The sequence below is a fragment of the Mandrillus leucophaeus genome, unplaced genomic scaffold (assembly GCF_000951045.1).
Source record: "Mandrillus leucophaeus isolate KB7577 unplaced genomic scaffold, Mleu.le_1.0 Scaffold1889, whole genome shotgun sequence".
Lineage (NCBI taxonomy): Eukaryota > Metazoa > Chordata > Mammalia > Primates > Cercopithecidae > Mandrillus > Mandrillus leucophaeus.
Genome location: NW_012101908.1, coordinates 42,275 through 63,722, shown reverse-complemented (window position 1 = coordinate 63,722; position 21,448 = coordinate 42,275). Strand labels below are relative to the sequence as shown.

Genomic DNA, 21,448 nt, shown 5'->3' with positions numbered 1-21,448 from the left:
TTTTGTTCTTTACAATTCTCTTTGTTCTGTTCTTTTTTTTTATTAGTTTAGGAATTAAGTTTTTTGGGAGAGCTCCAAAATGATGAAATTTGAAAATAAGCTCTATTAGGTACACTATTAAGTAGAAAGAGCCTCTCAAGTTTTCTCCTAGGCTATTTGAAGTTATTTCTTTTGGGAATTTTTTTCTTCCTAATTCTGTCTCATAAGACAAAGTACTGGGAGGTACAAAGGATAGTGATTTAATGGCACTGTTTTCCTAACACTGAAATATTTTCATTTGAAAGAAGTTGGTCACTCTTCAGAAAAGTAATTATAAAGTTATTTTTACCCTTAGTTCATTTGATTTCTTAAACAGCAGTTTTCTTGACAGAAATTTACTGTGTGATGACAATGCATAACTGGTTCAGTGAGATGAAAATCCAACAATCAGTTTATGTTGAGGCTGGATGTTGATTTACTACAGGATTATACACATGAATTCCATAAAACCCAAGCAAACTTTATGGCAATACGGGAAAGGGAGAATCTCATGGGATCAGTACCAAAAGATATTAGGTTGCCTTTCATATTATTTTGTAGAACATTTATTCAGATTTGGCTTTAGGATATGTTCACAGTTAATTACAAATTGAGTGGCAGAATCATGGTTGAGATTTCAGGATTTCCAATTCTCATTTCACTGTCTTTTAAGCATTGCTGCTACAATGTCATCCTAATCTACTTTTCCATTTTTATCTCATGCTTCCCCTTATTTTATCATTGGCTCCTGCCAACTTTGACTTTCCTGTCTTAATTCCAAGTACAGCTTAGATGGTATCGTCATGGTTCTCTGATCTCTTACCACCCACCCTAAGAATTATAATGTTACTTTTATGATCCTCTGCAGATGTGTCAAAGAAAATAATTTTTTTTTAATTATAACATTACCAGCTCAGTCATGGGGAATCCAACCCAACAGCACTAGAGGAATAAAAACATACACACAGAAATAGAGTGCAAAATGGGATCGGGGGCTAACAGTCCTCACAGTTGAGAGCCTCAAACAGAGTTTGACCCACCTATTTATTGACAGTAAGCCTGTGATAAACATCATTTCTGCAATTTATAGATTAACTAAAAGTATTCTTTACAGAGAACAAAGGGACAGGCTCTGGCTTGTTATCTGCAGCTGGGACATGTCGTTAAGGTACAGATCACTCATGCCATTGTTTGTGGTTTAGGAATGCCTTGAGCAGTTTTCTGCCCTGGGTGGGCCAAGGGTTCCTTGCCCTCATTCTGGTAAACCAGCAACCTCCAGCATGAGCATCATAGCCATGATGAGCATGTCACAGTGCTGCAGAAATCTTGTTTACAGCCAGTCTTGGGGCCTGTTCCCAGCATGTCCCCCTTTTTGGTTTTGCAGGGCAATAAAAGCAAAGACGGCTTTATCAAGGTTGAGCTACTTCTCACAGGAGTTGGGATCTGCATCTGCAGACTACACAAAGACAAACAACACAGATTAATAACACAACCATCATAGAAATCACAGAGCCTCCAACTGTTTTTTTCCATTTTGAAGGATTTATGGCTGCCAATCCATCTGCATCTCCTTCAAGCACTCCGGTTCCTGGCATTAAGGTCAGGTGTGCCTGGAATGCTTGAAATATTTGTTCACTTAATTTTGCAACATCCAAAGACAAGTTTGTAGAGTGTCCTTCTAGAAGCTTTTTTATTCTTTCCCATTCATGCTCTGATTCATTACAAGGGTGAGGAGTGATACAAAAGTTAGAAGTATTCCAGTCATATTTTAGCTGCAATCCATATTCCAAACTAGCTACTTGATCTCCCAGCCACATTACAGTTTGTCAGAGATCATTGATTTGATTAACTATCTTTTGGTCTATTTTAGTTTGAGAGTTACACAGCAGAGTATAATTCTTTCACCATTTATTTACAAAATCTGCCGTGAACTGCTGAATGTAGTGCAACTCTAGCTGCTGCAGCAGTAGCTGTGACAGTGATCAGTCCCATAATATTCAAGATTTAAGTAGCAGTGAAATGTCAAGATGTCTTCAGAATTTTCTGAAGAATTTCAGTAATAATATGTACAGAGGTAGAGGCTTCCCAAGGATGCGAAAGCTTCACCGGTAACCATACTCCTTCTCGAGTGCTCACTACTAGAATCGAGTAATTAGTATCAAACAAGCAAGAATTCACACAAGAGAACAATCTACATTCCTGGCAAGTTACATGATAATTAGGGATGTCAAACTTTAGATTGCCCATTACCAACAGAAAAGGAGGATGAACACAACTTTGTATCCAAATTGTATTGTTTTCAATAAGTTCTAAAATGTAATTAGGATTATGTTGTGAATGGCATAGTATATTTTCCTTCCCAAATCTTGATCTTGTCAGGAGCCATTAATAGTTTCCACAAATCCTTATGTTTAGCTCCTACAGTGGGCCATATCATTTGAGGTTGAGGAGCCACTATGTCACCATATTTCCAGATAATAGGAATTCTTGCCATACTTCTCATCATTTCTACCATCTGATCATTTTGTTCAGACCAGTTGAACATAGTGTGACCATCACATGCAGACTGAGAGGTGCCATTCATGCTAAACATCCCCTTAGGTGACCAATCAATAATGATTCCAAAGGAATTGTTGCACAGCACCTCTGCCTGTTCTGCAATGCAACCTTCCCAAACGAGTATGTTTATTATTTCTGACTAGGTCCAATCGTGTTTACAAATAGGTTTTTGAGGGTGGTATGCCTCAATTACAGGAGCAGATTCATTATGGTAAATACTGAGACCAGAAAGCCTGGGTAACTGTGTCATAGAGTGATTACATCCAGGCATTATTGCCAGCCAAGAACAATAGCAAGGGGGTAGAAAACTAGTGGCCTTTCCCAAACGGATAGGCAGATATTCAAATCCTAAAGAAATATGCATAACAATTCCTTCCTCATGTGGGTGAGATGGGCCTCTGTCATCTGTAGGACCAGCCATCCAAGAGCTATCATTAGTGTGTACCTCCATGGGGGGGGGGGTCCATCCAAGTTACAGGCCATAGAAGTGGTGGAAAAGGTAAATGTGCCCAGTAAGTATAATTGTTCCCTGGGTCAGCCCTTGCTGAAGAAATACTCATGGCAATGGTAATCACCACTATCATAGCTATCATTAAATTACTCATTGTCACTGGTTGTTCCACTTTCCTCAGGTTTTATTCCACTATCTGCGACAGCTTCTTGATCTGTCCCCAAGTAGGTGGCTGCGTTCAACAGGGGTTGCTCATGACAGTTGAGGTCTTCCTCAGCATCAACTTGGACAATGCTGCCACCAGTTGGACTTCGGGATCCTCCCAAAACCTTTTCCTTGGTATCTGGCTCATAGTAGGGTTTTAGCTGTCTTGATGGCACCCAAATTGGCTGTTGATTCGGTCCTGGAGAAACACAAGCGTAACCTCTGCCCCATGTTGTTATTTTACCTGTTTCCCAACCTTTTGTTATTGGGTCTTTCCACTAAACCTGTTGTTCCACTTCTGCCTTTGCAGCTGGCTTCTGTAAATGTTGTTCAGCTGCTAATAACAATTGGCCTTTAGGCAGGTTCAAAAAATTAAAGTTAATAGACTTAGTTGCATGTGTGCAGTCCTATAGTTACTGTCTCCTCCTTTCTGTTTTTGCAACTGCTGTTTCAGGGAGAGATTCATTCTTTCCACTATGGCTTGTCCTTGATAATTATATGGGACACCAGTAATGTGTTTAATATTCCATATAGAGAAAAATGTAGCTAGAGCTTGGCTAGTGTAGCCTGGGGCATTATCTGTTTTAATAGAAGCTGGAATGGCCATCACCACAAAACACTGCAAAAGGTGACATTTAACACAGGCAGAAGACTCTCCTGATTGACACGTAGCCCAGATAAAGTGAGAAAAGGTGTCCACACATACATGTACATAAGCTAGTCTCCCAAACAAGGGAACATGTGTGATATCCTTTTGCCAAAGAGAATTAGGTTCCAATCCTCGAGGATTAATTCCTCCTGTAAAAATGAGGAATGCACCATTTGGCAAGTTGGGCATTACTGGATAATAGCTTTAGCTTCTTTCCAGGTAACGCTGTATCTGTGTTTGAGACCAGAGGCATCAACATGGATTAAATTGTGAAAGTGTCTAGCATTAGATATTGCAGTAGCAACTAGGTGATCAGCCATTTGATTCCTTGCAGTCAAAGGTCTTGGAAGAGGTGTATGATCCCTAATGTGAGTGATGTAAAAAGGGTGCATTTAACTCCTAACTGCTGTTCTCAATTGTGTAAATAAAGTCTTCAGTTGCTCATCTGTGTGGATTCATAGCTGAGCATTTTCAACTAACTGTGTAGAATGAACCACATATGAAGAATCAGAAATCACATTAATAGGCATATTAAAAGCAGTCAATACCTCAATTACAGCTACAAGCTCTGCTTTTTGAACTGAAGTACAGGGCATCTGAAAAACTTTACCTTTTGATCCAGAATAAGAGGCTTTACCATTACCAGACCCATCTGTGAAGACATTCTCAGCACCTTCAATTGGTTTGAATGTAGTTATTTTAGGGAGAATCCAATTAGTTAATTTCAAAAATTGAAACAGTTTTGTGTTAGGAAAATGGTTATCGAGAATACTCACAAAGTCAGCTAAATGGATTTGCCAAGTAAGACACTATAACAGCTTGCTGTATTTGCTGTTTTTGTGCCTTCGTGAGAGGGACAATAACTTTCCCAGGATCATATCCATGTAATTTAACAATCCGAGTTCTCCCATTTCCTATCATAGTATGATTTGATCCAAACAAGGAGTCAAAGTCCGTGAATTAAGATGTGGAAGAAAAAGCCACTCTATAAGATCTTGCTCTTGAACAATAACACCAGTAGGTGAATGCTGAGTTGAAAAAATTAGCAAATCTAGAGTCTTCTCTGGATCTATTCTATTTGTTTGGACCTTATGGACTTGCTTTTTGATTAGCTACAGCTCTGCCTCAGCTTCTTTTGTTAATTGCTGAGGGCTTGTGAGACTAGGGTCTCCTGTAAGGATAGAAAACCGATTACTTATGGCATAAGTAGAAATGTCTAGAACAGGCCATATCCAATTATTGTCCTCCAGTAATTTTTGAAAGTCGTTCACCATTTTCAATTGATCCCTATGTATGGTTACTTTCTGTGGCACTGTTGTAGTGTCATTTACTAAGGTCCCCAAGTAGCAGTAAAGAATAGTAGTCTGAATTTTGTCAGGACCTATAATTAAACTGGCATGAGAAATTGAATTTTGCAAATGATCATAACATTGGAGTAATATTTCTCGAGTGGGGGCAGCACAAACTATATCATCCATATAATGAATAGCATAACACTGTGAAGTGTTATAAGTAGGTTCAATTGCTTGCCCTACATAAGTCTGGCAAATGGTTAGACTGTTTAACATGCCCTGTGGCAACATTTTCCAATGAAAATGCTTAGCAGGCTGCAGGTTGTTTACCACAGGAATCATAAATGCAAACTGTTCACAGTCTGGCTCAGCTAAGGGGATAGTAAAGAAACAGTCTTTTAAATCTATGACTATTAAAGGCCATTTTTTTGGAATCATAGCAGGAAAAGGCAGTCCTGGCTATAATGCCCCCATAGGTTGTATAACTGAATTAATGGCCCTTAAGTCAGTTAACAGTCTCCATTTACCTGATTTTTTCTTAATTACAAAAACTGGGGAATTCCAAGAGAAGATCGTTGGAGCTATATGTCCTTTTTAAAGATGTTCTTTAACTAGTTCATTTAAAGCCTCCAGTTTCTCTTTATTCAGTGACCACTGTTCTAGCCATATTGGCTTGTCTGTCAGCCATTTTAATGAGATAGGCTCTGGAGGCTTAACAATGGCCGCCATCAAAAATGGTATCCTAAGCCTTGGCGGAAACTTTGTTTTTCCACTTGAAGTGGTTCCTTCAAACCTTGCGAATTTTTTCCTAGTCCCAAACCAGGGACATACCCTATTTCATGCATCATATGTTGACTTTGAGGGCTGTATAATTGTTCTGGAATTAGAACTTGTGCTCCCCACTGTTGTAATAAATCTCTCCCCCATAAATTTATAGGTACAGAAGTTATAATTGGTTGAATAGTTCCAGGTTGTCCATTAGGCCCTTCACAATGCAAAAATAACTACTTTGATATACTTCAGGGGCTTTAGCAACTCCAACTATGTTGAATTGAGTGGGTTGAATTGACCATATGGACAGCCAGTGCTGTAGAGAAACAATTGAAATGTCTGCTCCCGTATTTACCAAACATTTAAATTTCTTTCCCTAAATAGTTATTTCACAGGTAGGACACTTATCAGTAGTTTGATTTACCCAGTAGGTGGCTTTCCCTTATTTATTTGTACTGCCAAATCCCCCTGTTCTTTTAGTTTCACTTTTTCCTAGTCTCACATATGGTAAAATCAGAAGCTGCACTATATGCTTTCCCAGTTCTGCCTTCCAAGGAATAGAGGTAGATATAATGATTTGAATTTCCCCATTACAATCTGAGTCAATTACTCCTGTATGAACCTGCCCTCCTTTTAAATTTAAACTAGATCTTCCCAGAAGTAGTCCCACCATTCCTCCTGGCAGAGGTCTGCAGACTTCTGTTGGTACTTTCTACAGTGGCTCTCTAGGCAGGAGACTCACAGCCCTGGTGCAACACAGATCTACTGTGGCACTACCAGCTGTGATAGGGGACAAGCATTGTACAGGGGTGAGGGAGTGGCCTGAGCCAGGAATGCTCTGGTTTGGAACAGGGCCTGGGATGGGCCCCTCACGGTGTTTCCCAAAATCACATTTCCATTCTTATCAAATTTAGAATGACACTGATTGGTCTAATGCTTTCCTTTCTTAAACTTTGGGCATAGACCTGGTTCAGCAGTTTTCTTTTTTCCAACAATGGGCAGTTGAACCCTCTGATTTTTTCTACATTCTCTCTTCATATGCCCATGTTTCCCACAGTTGAAATAAGCTCCAGGAAACAGAGCATTTCCTTTACCCACTCTCAGTCCTGCCATGGCTTGTGCCAACAGAGTAGCTTTATGTAGATTACCTTCGATATCGTCAAAGGCCTTGATATAAACAACCAAATGTGCTTTCCCTCTAATAGGTCACAGAGCAGTCTGGCACTCGGGATTAGCATTGTCAAAAGCTAATAACTGCAACACTATATCCTGAATAGCCGAATCAGCAATCACCTTTTTAAGATTCCTGTAACTGAGCTATAAAATCTGCATAAGGTTCTTTCAGCCCCTGCTTAACAGCACTAAAAGAAGGATATTGTTCTCCACCTGAAGAGATTTTTTTCCCAAGCTCTAATGCACACTCCTCTAAGCTGATCTATAGCATCATCCTGCGTGACCACTTGTGCGTCTAACACAGCCCAGTCACCGACTCCCAAAAATTGGTCTGCAGTTATATTACTTGGAGGTTGAGCTTGTGCATTGTGGACAGCTTGAGTAGAAGCTTCATCTGCTCACCAGGTCTTAAACTGTAAAAATTGAGCAGGAGTCAGACAGGCTTAAGTAAGAATGTCCCAATTAAAAGGGATCATCTGACTGGGGGTAGCAACATTCTTTAACAGATGCATCACAAAAGGAGAACCTGGTCCCTACTGATTGATAGCCTGTTTAAACTCTTTGAGTAATTTAAAGGTAAAAGGTTCAAATGTAGCCATAACATTCCCCTGTTGATGTGGGAGGTGTATCCTGACAGGGAACTGCCAAGCCTCTAAATCACCCTCTCTTCTAGCTTGTTGAATTCCTGCCTGAATAGAACGAAGGGTGGTTGCTCGGGGCACTGCTCCAACAGTCACTGGGGTGACTTCTTTTCACCCAGGGTCCTCTGGAAAAGAAAGATCCAGAGGGTAGGGCCATTCTCTGTCTTCAAGATATTGAGGGGGTGCCAAGGGGCAGGGACAAGCTTCCCCTTCTTGGGTCTCTTTAAGCGGTTGACAGATGTGTTCTTTTATCTTTTCCAAAACATTATCACACTCCCCCTCATCTTTGTCTCCTTTCTCCTTATCATCAGTGTGAAAACGTTCCAAGGTGGAATGAATCAAAGCCCACACTGAGCAGGCAGTTATGGGAATATCCTCAGCACCATCCTTATATGCCTTTTTCAGTGTGCTGCCTACGTTTTCCCAGACCTCTACATCCATAGTTCCTTGGTTCGGAAACCAGGGGCAGTATTTCTTTCTCTACTGCACTAAAAAGTTGCATAAGTCGGCTAGTGCCAACCTTCACTCCTCCTTTTCTGAGGAGCTGCCAAAGCAGACTCAAATAAGCCTTGTGCCTGCTGGACCCTTGTCCCACTGTTACCCTGATGCTTCCGAGTTCCCCTTCTTACTCATCACGGGGATTGCTTAAGAGCACTTGGGTGTCCTCCAGCATAGTTCCATGTTCTCCAACCATCACTCCGGTGGCCCTTCAACCCAGGTTCGAGCCTCACATTTGGAGGCCACTTGCCAAGGCCAGCTCAGTCATGGGGACCCCAACCCAGTGGCACTAGAGGAATAAAAACACAGACAAAGAAATAGAGTGCAAAGTGGGATCGGGGCGGACAGCCTTCAGAGCTGAGAGCCTTTAACAGAGTTTGACCCATCTATTTATTGACAGCCCATGATAAACATTATTTCTGCAGTTTATGGATAAAAGTATTCTTTACAGAGAACAAAGGGACAGGTTCTGGCTTGTTATCTGCAGCAGGGACATGTCCTTAAGGCACAGATTACTCATGCCATTGTTAGTGGTTTAGGAACACCTTGAGCGGTTTTCCACCCTGGGTGGGCCAGGAGTTCCTTGCCCTCATTCTGGTAAACCAGCAACCTCCAGCGTGAGCATCATAGCCATCACAAGCATGTCACAGCGCTGCAGAGATCTTGTTTATGGCCACTTAAGAGTGGCTATAACAGGTTTTCACCATGTTAGCCAGGCTGGTCTTAAACTCCTGACCTCAGGTGATCCACTCACATCAGCCTCCCACAGTGCTGGGATTACAGGCATGAGCCACAGTGCCCGGCCCACCTGAGGCTTCTTTTTTCTTCCCAGCTGCCTCACCATCCTGGTGGAACTCTCCTGTGAAGACGGCGAAGGCCTGAACTACATGTGCGGGGCCTAGGGAGAACCAGGCAACCAGCCAGCCCTGGTCCAAGGCATCCTGGAGTGTATGGTGGACAGCCCTGTGCCCCACCAGACAGTGCACCTGGAGGGCGTGGACGAGAGTGGTGAGCCCTGGGCCAGGGAGCCAGTGCTACCTGGCATCCTCCGGCCCCCCTACCTAGCTGAGGGGCTGAGCCTGTGCCTGCCGGTGACAGCCATCCCTGTCTTTCCTGCTGAGAGGCTTTGCAGGCCACCAGGGCTTATGTGAAAGCAGCTGTGGAAACAGTCCCAGCCCCTGGAAACTAAGGCATAGCTCCCTGGCCTTAGTTTCCCCAATGATAACAATACTGCCAGTATATCCGCCTCAATGCAGTGGTCAAAGTCAGAAAGTGGGATCAGCTGGGCATGATGGCACAAGAGTTAGAGACCAGCCTGGGCAACATAGCAAAACCTTGTGAACACAGGAGTTAGAGACCAGCCTGGGCAACAGGGCAAAGCCCTGTGTCTGCAAAAAACTTTTAAAAAATTAGCCAGTTGCGGTGGCATGTGCTTGTGGTCCCAGCTTCTCAGGACGCTGAGGTAAGAGGATTGCTTGAGCTTGGGAGGTTGAAGCTGCAGTGAGCTGTGATTGCACTACTGCACTCCAGCCTGGGTGACAGAGTGAGACCCTATCACACACGCACACACAAATTGCCTTCCTATTTGTACTAATACATATATACACACACACGCATATATATGTGTGTGTATATATATGTTTTTTGGCGGGAGGGGGAATGGAGTCTTGCTCTGTCGCCCAGGCTGGAGTGCAATGGCTCATGCCATTCTCCTACCTCAGCCACCCAAGTAGCTGGGACTACAGGTGCCCGCCACCATGCCTGACTAATTTTGTGTGTGTGTGTGTGTATTTTAGTAGATACGGGGTTTCACTGTGTTAGCCAGCATGGTCTCTATCTCCTGACCTCGTGATCTGCCCTCCTCGGTCTCCCAAAGTGCTGGGATTACAGGTGTGAGCCACCGTGCCCGGCCTGTACTACTATATTTTTAACATACCCTCCATATAAATCTTTAAGAGTTTATTTAGTTTTATTGGTACATACTCATTTAATGTTTTCTCAAACAATATACTAAGTATAGTAAATCATTCCCCCTCCATATTATCTTCAAAGCCAGATGAAAGCACACTCTAACCCACAATGTTACTGTCTATACATGACCATTGACTAGTTCACGGTTACAGCTAGCTAGCTAGGTCTCCCAGAATGGAAGTATATTACCCAGTGATGAATATTAGCCAACTTCGCCAGGAAATAGCAAGAGCTATTAGATATTTTCAGAATTTTATAATGCTGACAAAAAATAAAAATAAAAAACAAAAAAGTAAAACAAATCCCTATAGCATGGCATTTATTTCTCAGATTTTACTCTTTGTCCTTTTAAATACATGTGCACATATCCTATACAGGAATTAAAAAACAAAACAAAACAAAAACTCCTGTGATAACAAAAAAGTCTCGAGTCCAGTATATTACCTGCAATATGTCTCTATGTCTATAATGTGTGCATCAGGGCCGCAGTCAAAGAGGGGATATCTGCACTGTTGATATATACGGCCATTTTATTATTTACCTCATAAGCTAGAAAGGGAAAAAAATAAAAATATTTTACAAAGCGCTATAAACAGCTAAAAGCAAATTTTCTGCCTATATGCCCTTTTGGTTGACAGCAAAACAAAACAAAACAAAAAACAAACAAGATAGCAAGTAAGTGGGAGGCTGAGGCCAGCCGATCATCTGAGGTCAGAGTGCAAGACCAGCCTGGCCAACATGGTGAAACCCCATCTCTACTAAAAATATAATAATAAGCTGGGCATGGTGGCAGGTGCCTGTAATCCCAGCTACTTGGGAGACTGAGGCAGGAAAATCGCTTGAACTTGGGAGGTGGAGGTTGCAGTGAGCTGAGATCGTGCCACAGCATCCCAGCTAGGGTGACAGAACAAGATTCCACCTCAAAAAAAAAAAAAAAAAAAAAAAAGAAGAAGGCAAGTAAGAATTTAACATTTCACCCACATAATCCATAAAGACCAAAATAACACCACATGACCTGAGAATGGCTGTCATCAAAATTCAGGTGGCCTGGAGAGGCACACATCTTGAATGGAATGCATAATTTCATTAAACATGTCTGTCTTAATATAATCCAGGATCCTATCTAAGAAGTACACAGTTATTTGCAAAACAGCCATTTAACAGAAATATCTTACCCTTGCCAAAAGTTGTTCAGTTCTGTCTTGGCTTGATCCATTTAAAAGGGGTATTAGATCAGAACTAAAAAGAAGCTCAGTTAAAGGAAACCCATTACTCTAAATAGAGTCCTTTAAAACATACTTAAAATAATAAGGTAATTAATAGGTGCCATAAAAGGAATTATGGATTATGTTATAGGGTCTGTGAGAAACAACCTTTTAAATTTTCACCCCAAAGGAATTATGTTTCCTTCATCTTCAAAATGAAGTTCTCTCTTCTTTCCTTGACTGTTACCAAGAGGAAATAAAATTGAGTTTTAAATGATCCACAGATTGGCCAGGTGCGGTGGCTCACGCCTGTAATCCCAGCACATTGGGAGGCTGAGGCGGGCAGATCACAAGGTCAGGAGTTCAAGACCAGCATGGGCAATATGGTGAAAGCCCATCTCTACTAAAAACACAAAAATTAGCCAGTCATGGTGGCCCATGCCTTTAGTCCCAGCTACTCGGGAGGCTGAGGCAGAAGAATCTCTTGAACCCCAGGAGGTGGAGGTTTTCACGAGCCGAGATCGCACCACTGCACTCCAGTCTGGGCAACAGAGTGAGACTCCCTCAAAAAAAAAAAAAAAAAAAAAAAAAAAATTCATAGATTGGCTAACAAGCTACTGAATACTCAGGAACTGGCTTTAAATCCAACATATACAGCCATGTCCTACATGCTGTGGTACTAATCTTCTACATTTCCACTTATAATATGCAATCATCTTTTTGTTTGGTAAAATTGTATTAAATTACCTTTTCAAATCTGAATAGTCAGAAATCTATTTTTACAAGTGAAATTTGTGTTTGACAGGTTCTGAACCTGCCTGTCCGGAGCGTTTCTTTTGCCTTTTCTGAAACACCACGAACCTTCATCAGGTGGAATGTATTAGCATATGAGCAGCTCAATACAGACCTGAGTTATACTGGACACAGATAAATGTCCAGGCAATGACTATGCTCTCCAATTTTACTGAAGACTTTGTCCTGCCCTGTGACAGTGCCTAGGTGTGGCAAAAAAAAAAAAAAAAAAAAGATTAAATAGATGCTCTGTAGACTACTAATATAAATCTTCCCTTCCCAAATATATAAGAAAGAACAATAGGCCAATAGAATTGAAGCTCCATGAGGGGAGAAAAAACTGCCTCTATCTTATTCACACATATATGCTTAGCATCTAGTACAGAGCCCAGCACATAGTAGATGCTCATTAAATATTGGTCAAATGAATGAATGAAGGCGAGAGCAATCTCTACTACTGGTTATTCCATACTCATTATATTCATATGTTTATCAGGATAGTATAAAAGTAAACAGAAATGGAAAAAAACTAACTCTTCACAATACTAGCATTTAGTTAAATTTGATTCATCTTATAGATGGGTAATGATTCACAGACCTTGAGGTTCTGAAACTACAGAGTTAAAATAAGAGAAAGCTTTCAGGAATAAATAATATTCCAGTTATTGCTTAGTTGACTCATAGTGACATTCTTCCAACCTAGGCATCAAACAAGATGCTTTAGAATACACATCCAGTCCTGATCCTCATGGCCTTAGGTTTCTTATTTAAAAAGAGGGTTAGGCTGAAGTAATTCTACAAAGCCAGTTGCAGGTCTTGCTCTGTCAGCCAGACTGAGTGCAGTGGCATGATCTCGTTTCACTAAAACCTCTGACCCTCCTGTGACCTGCTGATTTCTTAGGAAATGTTTTTCCTTAAAGGAGTAACAGAAGTATTAGTTCATGAAGCACAAAGAACATAGGAAATGCATGGAAAGAACATTCCTCATTCTCTTTACTTGCTAAATAAAGGCAAGCCCAAAGCAATGCAATCTATGCAATTTATTTGACATGCTAGTAATTTTTGTTGTTGTTGTTGTTGAGACAGAACCTTTCTCTGTCACCCAGGCTGGAGTGCATTGGCACGATCTCAGCTCACTGTAACCTCAACCTTCTAGGTTTAAGGGATTCTTGTGACTCAGCCTCTCAGGTAGCTGGGATTACAGGTGTGTGCCAGCATGTCCAGTAATTTTTAAATTATTAGTAGAGACAGCGTTTTTCTTGTCTTTTTCTTTATCTTTGGATAAGTACAGATGTTACCACAGGATATTCCCCCTACTACTAGTTAACTGCTTTCTTTCTTTCTCTTTTTTTTTTTTTTTTTTTTTTTGAGACAGGTCTTGCTCTGTCACCCAGACTGAGTGCAGTGCAGTGGCATGATCTTGGCTCACTAAAACCTCTGACCCTCCTGCCTCAGGAGGTCCTGCCTCAGCCTCCCGAGTAGCTGAGACCATAGGCCTGTGCCACCAATACAAATTTTTTGTATTTTTAGTGGAGACGGGGTTTTTGGCCCAGGCTGGTCTCGAACCCCTGAGCTCAGGCAATTCACCAAACTCCAACTCCCAAAGTGCTAGGATTACAGGCATGAGTGTCTGTGTCGGGCTATAGCTAACTTATTTCTGAAGAGTTAGTTTGAATACCCATTGAAGTAAGGGGAAATAAATGAAAACATTTTAGTTGTTGCTTTTTTTTATGGTTTTCAGATATCTAGTGGTCCACAGATGGATGGGGTTAAAACCTCACACTAATGAGTAATGAGGACTTTTCTGTGATTATTCCATTTTGGCAGAGTATTGAATAAACTACAGCAGAAGGGGATCTAAGAAACTGGTGAGAAAGGTGAATATGGCAGAGAATATCCTCACTTAGCACCTCTCCAAATTGTCCACCCATATACCCAGATGGAGGACAAGTGAATTCAATTTCCAGAAGACATGAGAGTGTCCACTACAAGCACTAACTTTCTTTTGAAGTCATATATTTAATCTTAAAAACCCAAGCCGGGTGTAGTGGCTCATGGGTGAACTGGGCCAGGACCTGACTTAGGAGGTCTCAGGGAAGCATCAAGCCCTGGGCAAGCCCCTCTCTCCAGAAGCCACCTCCTCACTGCAATGAGTGCCCGCCATGAGGAGCTGCAAGACCTTGTCTGACCCAGTGTCCTGGAGGGGTCAGGTGACCCTCATGGGGAAGGTCACTGACTCTGAGGACTGAAGCCCCAATGGGCGCAGCTCGAGCCACCAGCCGCAGCCTGGAAGGGCCAGGTTCTCCCGTGCCTGCTGTCCCCACAGATCTCTCTTGGGCTCACCCTGCACCTGTGGGACATGTATTTGCTGGAAGGGGAACAGGTGTTGATGGCAATAACAAGCATTGCCTTTAAGGTTCAGAGGAGTAAGTCCACGTGTGGCCAGTGGGGCCTGGGGAGCACTAGGGTTAGACCCTGACTGTCGGAGGGCAGCTTCCTCACACTGTCCTCATGATCCTCTGTTCTGGCCCAGAGGGAGGTCTGTCCGGGAGGGCTGGAGCAGTGCACAATGACACCAAGCCCATTCCCTACATGATGCAGATGAAAGTCGGGAGTGTGGTGAGCACTTTTTTGCCCAGGCTACCCCCCTAGCCACAGCCTTCTGTATATATCTGGACCCCTGGAGTGGCCACGAAAGGATCCGGCATTGCCCAGTGGGAGACTGAAGTGGCCATGGGTTGTGGGCTCTGACCTCTCCCAGGGAACTCTTCTGGCCTTATGCCCACCTTGTCTCTAGAGCGCCTCATGAAGACATCCAGGTCTGGCCTGTGGGCAGGTTTTCAGGACCAGTTATTTCATACCTGGGCCCTGGACGATGATCCTGTTCTGAAACACCTTCGGACTTCTATGAAGAAACTAACAAGGAAGCATGGGGACCTGCCACCCCCAGGTGGGCTCCAGTACCAGGTCCCCACTCGAGTCACCCTCTGGGGCAGTCAATAGTGAAGGAGTGCCCAGGACCCCCAACCCTACTACCTGGACCTTCCTCTTCACCTTTTCTTCCTCCTCTTCCTCCCGGACTCTAAGAATGTACAGTAGACCCACCAGTCCTCAGGGCAGGCGCTCAGTGTACTGGACGTGCTGTGCACGCAGGAGGGGCATGTGGGCAAGACCCTCCAATAAGCCCCCTCCCACTTTCCACGGTGGCCCTCTGTTCCCCTCACAGGGCCCTCAAAGGCACTGGAGGAGCCAGACCCATTTGTGGGAGCCCCCACCCCTCCCTGTGAGCACTGACAGCCTCAGAGAGCAGCAGAGGCCCCTCATTCCTGCAGACCCCTCCAAGGGTGCCAGGACAACAAGGCTTGAGCCAGGGAGACGAGGGAATCAGTGTCTCTGACCCCCAGAGCATTCAGGGAGAGGGCACAGGTGGGACCGTGGGCCCAGAGCCAGAGCCAAGAGTTCAGCCAGGTGTGGGAACAGCCAGTCCTGGCATGGACTGAGCAGCCCAGGAGGGCTGAGGGTGACCCACGTCCGGGCCCAATCACCCACTGTGGAGACAGGTCCCCATGTAAAGTGGCAAGGGAGCTGGGTGACAGCCAAGGCACATCCCACCTGAGTTCTGACTGGGGGCTGTATCCCAGGCCCAACAGCCCTGGATGAGGGTGTGTGGCAGGAAACCCCCAGCCTGTCTGAACCCTGGGGGGCAGTCCCAGGAGCCACCTGCCATGCCTCAACATCTTCCCCACCCCAGGTGGCACATACCCCTCCCTCTGGGATCAGCAAACTACAGGTGTGTCCTCAGTGTCAGACCACGGGGGCCACATGGAGACCCTGAGGACCCCAGAGACCCAGGCAGGTGACCTCAGGCCTCAATATCCATCAGCTGCTCTAGTGAATTTTGTGGAAGCTCAGTGAACACCTGCTCTGCAGGGTGCATGTGAAAGGGGCAAGAATGAGTAAGCTTCAGATAAAGAAGATAGGACACAGCGGGTCTGTCTAAGCTCTAGCCCCTGCCTGTAGCACTGATGAAGCAAATCCAATTCTTAGGGAATGGTGGCCACATGCTGGGCCAGCCCTGGGCTGTAAATCTGACAGTGAGTGACACAGAGCCAGGCCTTGCCCTCAAGGAGCTCTCCAGCGTACACCTCCCTCTACCCTCCTAGCACCCTGCAAACCAGGCATCAAAGTCATTATCAATGCACAGAGGAGGAACCTGACTGTTAGACAGGTTCATGGGTTTTCCAGGGTCGCACGGCTTCTGGGAGACGGATGTGACCCTGAGGACAGGGCACAGGCCAGTGTAATGCCACGATGGCATGAGCTGTGATCTATGCCACGTAGAGGCCTAGGCCAAGATGGGACTGACTGATGACCAGGTCAGTCAGGTCACTGAAAACACTCTTGGGTGCTCCCCTGTCAGCTCCCAGGAGTCCGGAACTGCTAGAAGGGTAGTGGCAGGTCCCTCATCCTCAGCTGAGTGGGCCCGGATAGAACAGCAAGGCGAGGGCACATTTCCCCGGCCATTCCCTCCAGGCGCAGCTGTGACCTGCTCATTCCAATTTTGTGGAAATATTTCCACACACACAGAATTGCAAATAGCAGTGGACGTGATGAGAGGAGTTTAGACATAGGATAGGCAGTGTTTTAGAGGCAGAGCATCCAGGGCTTCCTGATGGGTTAGTTTCAGGGCTTGAGCAGGGAAGGAGAATCGAGGATGATGTGTTCAAATCCGTTCAGTCACCTCCTCCATGCCACACCTGTGCCAGGCACTGGAAGAGACAGATGAGCACAGGAGCCCTGGCCTGAGAGAGGTGTGGGAAGAAGGCCAGAGCATCTACTGGGAGCTGAGGGCTGATGTCCACCTGGGTACCGTCCAGGTTCTCTGCATGGACAAGTACAGGCTGGAGGAGCTGCCTGGACGAGGCATAGCTGTTGTTGGTGGTGACCAGCACATCTGGGAATGGAGACTGCGCCAGCAATGGAGAGGTGGGTGGCCTGAGGTTTGGTTGGTCTAGGGGATGGTAGGGCGTGGGAGGACCAAGGAAAGGGTCTGGGGAATGCAGCACGTCCTACAGAGGGCATTTGGGAGTCAGTGCTCGGGCCATCTGGGTCACTCAGGTCATTTGCTGGCCTCCATCATAATTATTGCCATATGGGAGGGCCACCTTTCCTATGATACATTTAATATATTTCTGTGAATGACCTACCTGTTTGTATTTACAAATTCACATTTAAAGGAAACTTGTATCACTCTCACAAATAGAAAGCAGCAAAACACAAATTCAATAAAAACAAAATGAAGGTAATGAATTTTAGCTAGATACTATTCCCTGACCAAGGCCTGCTCTTTCTTTGTTTTTTAAAAAGAGTGATAGGCAATGAGAGAGGTATTAAAGGCCTATTAGCACCAATTCGAGACTGTCTTTCCAGTGCTCAGAAGAATGAAAATGTAATTGAAGGGGAAGAACTAAAAAATAAATTATGAAAAGGGAGTAATACTCACCATGGGATTTGACGCTAGTTCTGCTGGGTCACACACCTCCTGGGATCGTCTTGGGTTCCTGGAGAGCCCGCCTGATTTCAGAGACTATAGGACCAATTGCTGTTGCTTCTACCAGGTTCCAAACCAGAAGAGAATCATGGCCCATTAGGAGGCCCTCTGGAGATGCCCTGCTATAAGGCAGGCCCCCTCTGCCAGGGCTGGATGGAAGGAGGCCAGGCTGTTCTGGGTCTCCCACCAAGGGGCAGGGCCCACACGAGTTGCTACAGTTTAGCTGGAGTGAGAGACAGGCTAAACTTGTCAGCTGACAACCAGGTCCTTGGCCAGGTGGCCCCACACGTAAACCAACTTCCACTGTGGGCCGTGAACCTTCTCCTGCCTGCTGTGGCCAGGTTTCCCGAGGAAAGGAAAAAACGGTGTTTTTATTCATCCTGGCCTGAGAACTCTGTCATTTCCTCTGTTTCTAGAAACTGAAGAAATCGCTCTTCATGCTGAAAGAGCTCACCAACAAATTCAGGTAAAGCTTTTTCCCTCCTCCTCCTATACCTTCTAACCCTGCCCTGAGGACCCAAAATCTGGCTCAGGGGAAGGAACTGGGTGTAGACACGGGGTCTTCTCAGAGCTGACCAGGCACAGAGGGATCCTGGCTCAGAGGTTTGCCCTCGGAGTGTGTCACAGGTCAAGCCACGGAAACCCAGTCCCTCTCACAGGTCTTCAGGCCAAGCATGGGGTGGTCATAGGAGTTGGTGACAAGGCTGGGGGGTTGGGAGGACTGGAAGGGGCTGCAACTCCATGCTCCAGCTGGAGGGGGAGAGTCTGGGGCTGGCCCTCCAGGCTGTTGGTGCTGGGTGCTGGGTGCCAGGTGCTGCTTGCATGGGACATGAATCTGTGTGTGTCCTCGGGCAGGTATGCCGTGTTTGTCCTCAGCTCCAGCAGGTACCCTCAGTTCTGCGCCTTTGCTTATGACTTCAACCAGAAGCTGTCCCACCTGGGGGCCTCTCAGCTCACCCTGACGTGGGAAGAGGATGAGCTCAGTGGGCAGGAGGATGCCTTCCTCAGCAGGGCCGTGCAAAACTTCAAGGTCGGTTCCCAGCCAGAGCTGCTCCACAGCAGGGACATGACAGGGAGCATTCATGCCTAGGACATCTGTGCTGGGCATCCTGGGTGCATGACCTCTGCCCGTGGTCCTGTAGATGTGGTCCCAGACATGGGCCAGGGCCACGGGCCTGAGGGCGCAGGTCACTGCTGCTCTCCCTCAGCCCCCCAGAAGAGCTCCAACCTGTGCACACCACTCTGGAAGAGGAGGCACAGATCCCCCCCTGCCCTTAGGGAGCTTCTAGTTTAGCATCTTTCCCCCACTGACTACCTAGGTCGCCTCTTAACTACTGTGTCTGTTCGGCCATAGAGAGCCTGGGCACAGGCACCACACAGTGGCGGATCCACTTTGGATCCACTCAGTATCTCCACAGCTCTTTATTGCAATGGTTGGCTCCAGTAATTTAGGTAACTCGTCACTCATGCAGTGCATCACTCAGCAGTGGTGCTTAGGAGCAACAGTGTGCGTCAGGGCAGGCTTGGTTCCAAAGCCCGGGCCTCCTCCATGTGGTTTCACAACACGAAAAGGGGACAATCAGACCTCTCCCAGTGTGGGCATGAGGATACAGCAAGATGATGTCAACATTGACATTCATAATGGCGGGGCACAGTGGCGCCTGCCTGTAATCCCAGCCCTTTGAGAGGCTGAGGTGGACAGATCACTTGAGTCCCAGAATTTGAAACCAGCCTGGGCAACATGGCAAAACCAGTGTCTACTGAAAATACAGAAAGTTGACTGGGCTTGGTGGTGCACACCTGTAGTCTCAGCTACTCAGGAGGCTGAGGTGGAAGGATTGCGTGAACACGGGGAGGCTGAGGCTTCAGTGAGCTATGATGGCACCACTGTACTCCAGCCTGGGTGACACAGTGAGACCCTGTCTCAAAACAAAAACAAAGCAATATTTATAATAGTAGCAACAGCTACTATGTGCCAAGCCCAGGCACCTCTTTGAGTCCTTGCTGTCACCCTATCAGGTAAGTGTGCTTAGAACTTACATGAAGCCCACGGCTCAGTGTTTGGTCCATGGTAAGGGCCTAAAAAGTGGTAGCCCCGGTGGTGCGGATGCTGCTGCTGCTGACCGTTAACCCCAGTCTGCTCCACCTTCTTCCAGGCAGCCTGTGAGACGTTTGATGTCCGAGGCAAACAGCACATTCAGATCCCCAAGCTCTACACCTCCAGTGTGACCTGGGACCCACACCACTACAGGCTCGTGCAGGACTCACAGCCTTTGGACCTCAGCAAAGGTACCTGCTTCTCGGCAGCACACGGGGCTTGTTTGTGTTGGGGTCTGAGCCCTGAGCCCACGGTCAAGGAGACCCCCGGGTCTCCTTCTGAACAGAGACAGCTGGCCTGGGCGCCTCCCTCTCACTGCATGCAAGAGCCTGTTAGGGTGCAAGACTCAAGGCGCTGAGGGAGGCTGTTTCAGGAGGGAACCCCAGGAGGGTGGTGGAGAGAGAAGGGGACAGCATCTGCCGAGGGCCTACTGTGTGCCGGGCACTGTGCGGGGCTCCTGGGCCACATGGGCTAAGTGAGCCTGGACACTCCTCCTGGGAGAAAGGCACAGAAGGAGAAATTGCAGTTCAGGGAGGTGAAGCATGTTGCTAGCCTGTGGCCGTGTTGGGGTCTGAGCCCCCGCCTTCCAGCCGCAAAGGCAGCCAAGGGTCGTGAAGAAGGCGTCGCAGAGGTGATTCCAGGCTGTAGTGGTGAACTCTCCGCTCTGCACCCCGGGGTGCTGTGCCCTGTGCCCTGACTAAGGTAGTCCTGAAGATTTCTACATATTTAAGATTTCCCCAATGTCAATGATGCTCTCCTGTGGGTCCCAAGCCATGGAGATGTCCTGGGGCTTTTCATTTTAGGTAACTAAATTGAATTTCCCAACACCTGGAAGCAACACAGCTGCCCTGTATGAGACCAAGGATCTTTATTTGTGATTCAGAAACAGTGGAATAAAAGGAAAGTAAAGAAAACCCCAACGACCACCTCAGCAGCATGCCCCAAGGGTAGTGTCCAGGTGTCACTGACTCAGACATGTGGGGGCTTCCGCCACCCACGCTCCAGAGCCACTTTGCCATTTCACTGTCTCTGTGTTCTTCACAGCCCTCAGCAGCGTGCACGCCAAGAATGTGTTCACCATGAGGCTCAAATCTCGGCAGAACCTACAGAGTCCGACATCCAGGTAAGGGAAAGTACAGGGCTTCTCAGGTGATGCTCTGTCCATTTTATTTTAATGAATGAAAGGCCAGAAGAAATCAGTCTTTGAAGGGAGAGGGGAGGAGCATCTGCTGGCATTAGCAGCCGCACTGTCAGTAGGACCTGCCCACCTGGTAACCCGCGGCCACCTGTACTTTTACATCTACTCTTGGTTAACCACGGGCCACTTTTCCAGCTTGGACACTAAGCATCTGCTCCACTTCCTCTCTTTCCTCATTGAACTCTTTCACTAAAAGGAGAGTGCAAGACAGACTTAAACTGTTTGACTCATTCTGAAGAACTTTCAGGAAAAGTGTTGGCAGGGAAGGAAATTTCCCAGCTCTGGGAAACGAGCCTTGTGGATTATCTGCAGGTTTCATTGATCTGTGCGGTCCTCCCCGTGTGCATTAGGAAAACTGCCCTTGGTTCTAATAAGAA

At 45.9% G+C, this 21,448-nt stretch overlaps 1 protein-coding gene and 1 pseudogene across 1 annotated transcript; both read left to right on the top strand.

Moving 5' to 3' along the window:
* Window positions 1–9,158: 9,158 nt before the first annotated feature.
* Window positions 9,159–15,724, top strand: TBC1D29 (TBC1 domain family, member 29; the record flags this gene model as incomplete). The annotated part of the gene is given in 4 exon segments (XM_011978072.1): window positions 9,159–9,347; window positions 14,551–14,653; window positions 15,129–15,174; window positions 15,451–15,724. Coding segments are annotated over 4 exon segments (612 nt in total), but the record flags the coding sequence as incomplete, so codon positions are not given.
* Window positions 15,725–16,579: 855 nt separating this feature from the next.
* LOC105538267 overlaps window positions 16,580–21,448 on the top strand; it is a 17,715-nt pseudogene continuing 12,846 nt past the window's right edge.